General features: G+C 44.1%; 1 protein-coding gene across 1 annotated transcript in view; it reads right to left on the bottom strand.

The window, feature by feature from the left end:
• Positions 1 to 1490, bottom strand: part of LOC110314998 (complement C1s subcomponent-like) — a 6970-nt gene extending 5480 nt beyond the window's left edge. Inside the window, exons 1-2 of the mRNA XM_029534682.1 lie at positions 1442 to 1490; positions 813 to 938 (exon numbers count right to left, since the gene is read on the bottom strand). Of these exons, the coding sequence (XP_029390542.1) occupies positions 813 to 938; positions 1442 to 1490 (175 nt within the window). The remainder of the gene's footprint in view (positions 1 to 812; positions 939 to 1441) is intronic.
• Positions 1491 to 3455: the final 1965 nt, after the last annotated feature.

Raw genomic sequence — 3455 nt, 5'->3', positions numbered from 1 at the left:
CAGTAGTTGTGAACAGCCTCGGGCAGTCTCTTCACAGGCATCTATCCCTCTTTTCCAATTAACCAACTTTACCTCNAAGCCTCCTGTTGTGCTTTGAATCTTAACCATCTCCAAAAGTGACATATGCTAAGGGCTTGGTCACTGGCCTGTGACACTGTTNGGTGGGTAATGGAATCTTCATCTAGCCTGATAGTTGGAAGTATCATTGAAGTATGATGTTAAAAAGGACATTGGTGGGGCTGGTGAGATGACTCAGTGGGTAAGAGCACCCGACTGCTCTTCCGAAGGTCCGGAGTTCAAATCCCAGCAACTACATGGTGGCTCACAACCATCCGTAACAAGATCTGAGTACCTCTTCTGGAGTGTCTGAAGACAGCTACAGTGTACTTACATATAATAAATAAATAAATCTTAACAACAACAAAAAAAGGACATTGGTACCCCTGCCCTCCCTCTCTGCCTCCCCGCTGCCCTGTGATGAGCAACTTTGCTCCTCCATCTGACTCCCTTATGTGATGATCCACCTCGCCCCAGACCCCCAAAACAATGGATCTGCCCACCCAACACTGAAATTGCCAGAACCTTGAACCAAAATAAACATTGTATCCTTTTAACTGTTTAAGTCCTTTCACAGCAATGTAAAACTGATGCACCTTATCTTCCTCCCCTCCTGAGGCTCCCATTCCTTTTGTGAATAGCTAAAAGCGGGTGCCATTGGGAGGGAAAGTCTAATCAAAATTGGAGCAATAGACTAAGCCCTCNGTCCATCCCAAATCCCAGGGAACATGAAGACCTCTTGCTGCTAAACTCACCTCCACAATTCCTCATGTCATCGTAGAGGAAGTATTCTGGGGGACAGGAGCAGAAGTATCCACCAATGTAGTTATTGCAGAAGTGGCTACAAGGGACATCTGNAAAATCTGTGCATTCATTCACATCTGCAAAAAGCAGAGAAAATTCAAGGTGGGGAACAAAGACCTAGAAAGAAGAATGATGGAAGCCAAATCTATAAGGATAAAGCACAAACAAACAAACAAACAAAATCAGAAAAGGTTTGTTGCTTAAATACTCTCAAAGCCAGGCATAATGGCTCATGCCAGTAATCCCAGTATTCAGGTGGATGAAGCAGAAAGACATGAGTTCAAGGCCAGCCTGGGCTTCAACCCAAAACCATTTCTCCAAGAAAGAAAGGAAGAGAGGCAGACAGAGTCGGAGACAGACAAGACAGAGAGACAGCTAGAAGGAAGAAAGAAGTGAAGGAGGAAGGGAGGGAGGAAGAGTAGGAGACAGCGAAGGAGGAAGGAAGGAAGACTCTAAAGCCCCAAGGACATCATGAAAGAGGGGAACATGTACAAAAGAATGTAGAAGCCAGAGGAACAGACAGAAATGTTGCGGGATGCTGTCTTCCAGGCATGACAGGCCACGGCACTCTTAGGCTCACCATGGCTGTTGTTATCTGTACAAGACTGTGCCTGTCGATATCCTGTCATGGTGTGGGAAAGGACTCATGAGGCCTCCACCCCTCCCTGAGGAGCTATAGGCAACTAATTGATTGCTGGAGGAAGGAGAGACATCNTCTTTAGCAGTGCAGCCACTGGTAAGTTGCCCGTGAGCCTATAAATAACCCCTAGACAAGCTCTTACACAATCCTAATGAAAAAATAAAAAAGACAGAAAAGCAGAAGACAGAAGAGAGGGAGAATTAGGAGGAGAGGGTAAGCTTGGACAAATACATCATGGATGAGTATGAAAATACCATAATGGAACCACTATTATGTACAGCTAAGACATTTTAATAAAAGAAGTTTGGAGGGGCAGAGATATGGCTCAGTGGTACTTGCTACCCTTCCAGAGGTTCAATTCCCAGCACNCACAAGGCAGCTCACAATTAATAATAATAATATAATTCCAGTCCAGTTCCAGGGAACCCAATGCCTTCTGTGGACTCTTTAGATACCCCATGTATGTGATGCACATACATGCAAGCAAGCAAAACACCTACACACATGAGATAAATAAAAGATTTAAAAATAAAAAAAATCTTAAAACACTTTAGTTTTTAAATATTTATGTATGTGTTTATTGTATTGATATTTTATACAACATGCAGGTCTGGTGCCCTTTGAGATCAGAAAAGAGTATTAGATGCTCTTGAATTGGAGTTACCAACAGTTGTGGCTGCCGTGTGGATGCTGGGAACTGAACCCTGGCCCTCTAGGAGCATAGCAAGTTCCCTGAACTGCTGGGTCATCTCTGTCCAGCCCCATATTTAAAAATCTACAAATACAATCTAAATTACTTTCCTGAAGTCCGACTCAGAGCTGTGTCCTGACACTGTGCTTTAAGGAGCTCCACGAGGAAAACCCTATGACTTTTCTTGCATACAAACTATACAATACCCTGCCCAGTTGGTACACGCTGTAGCTCCAGCATTCAGAAGACTGAAGCAAGAGAATCAGGAGTTCAAGGCCAGCCTGGGCTACATAGAGACACTCTGTCTGGAAAAGAAAACAATTTGTGCCAGAGACACCACTGAAAGGAAAGACGGTGGTGATGTCACCTGGGGAGAGACGTTAGGACCTAATTTATAGGATGTTGGTCTTTCTGTAAAACTGGATGACANTTGGACTTTACGAGCAGGCCTAACTTCATGTTAACCTGGAGGTGGATGTAGAAGGACCTAGTACCACATAGTCCTTCTTATACAATCCTTGGCAAATTATTCATGTTCTCAGTTTTCACTTTTCCCTAGTCTTGAGGTTTCTGAGAGCCTTTCAGACACAAAGGAAGCATTCTGTCACTAGGCTGGAGCGATTATCTTTTAATACAGAATCTTCTGTAACCCAGGCTGCCCTTGACTTCCTGATTCTCCTGCCTCTACTTAGTACTGGAATTACAGATGTGTGCACCATGCCAGAATTCCCAGCCCCCCTTTTATATTTTTCTTTGAGACAGGATCTCTATCTATATACCCCTGGCTCACTCTATAGACCAGGCTAACCTCAAACTCACAGAAATATTACAGCCTCTGCCTCCTGAGTGCTGGGTTAAATTAGCATTTATTATTACTGTCTATGCATGTGTGTGTGCATATCGGGGGCATGCCAGAGCACACACATGAAGGTCAAGTTATAGAGTTCGTTATCCCTTCTACCTTCTCATGGACCCTGAACTCTAGTAGGTGGTTGTGTAGCAACCATTTCACAGACTGAACTGTCTCAACAGCCCTCGTTTTGCTTCTGATAAGTAGACATGTTCTTACTAAGCTGCCTGTATGACCTTGAGTTGACAATTCTTCTGATTCAGCCTTCAGAGTGTATGGGATTAGAGGCCTTCACCACCAAGACCAGATCCTTATCTTTATAGGAAGACCATGGTGCCCACACATGGGGTTGAGCTGAATGTTGTGTTCATGTAAGCAGGCCTCCTGAGAGAGTACCATTTCTCCGAGGTTCT

Source organism: Mus pahari, unplaced genomic scaffold (assembly GCF_900095145.1).
Source record: "Mus pahari unplaced genomic scaffold, PAHARI_EIJ_v1.1 scaffold_9635_1, whole genome shotgun sequence".
NCBI classification, from domain to species: Eukaryota; Metazoa; Chordata; class Mammalia; order Rodentia; family Muridae; genus Mus; species Mus pahari.
This window is presented reverse-complemented; position numbering and strand designations above follow the sequence as displayed.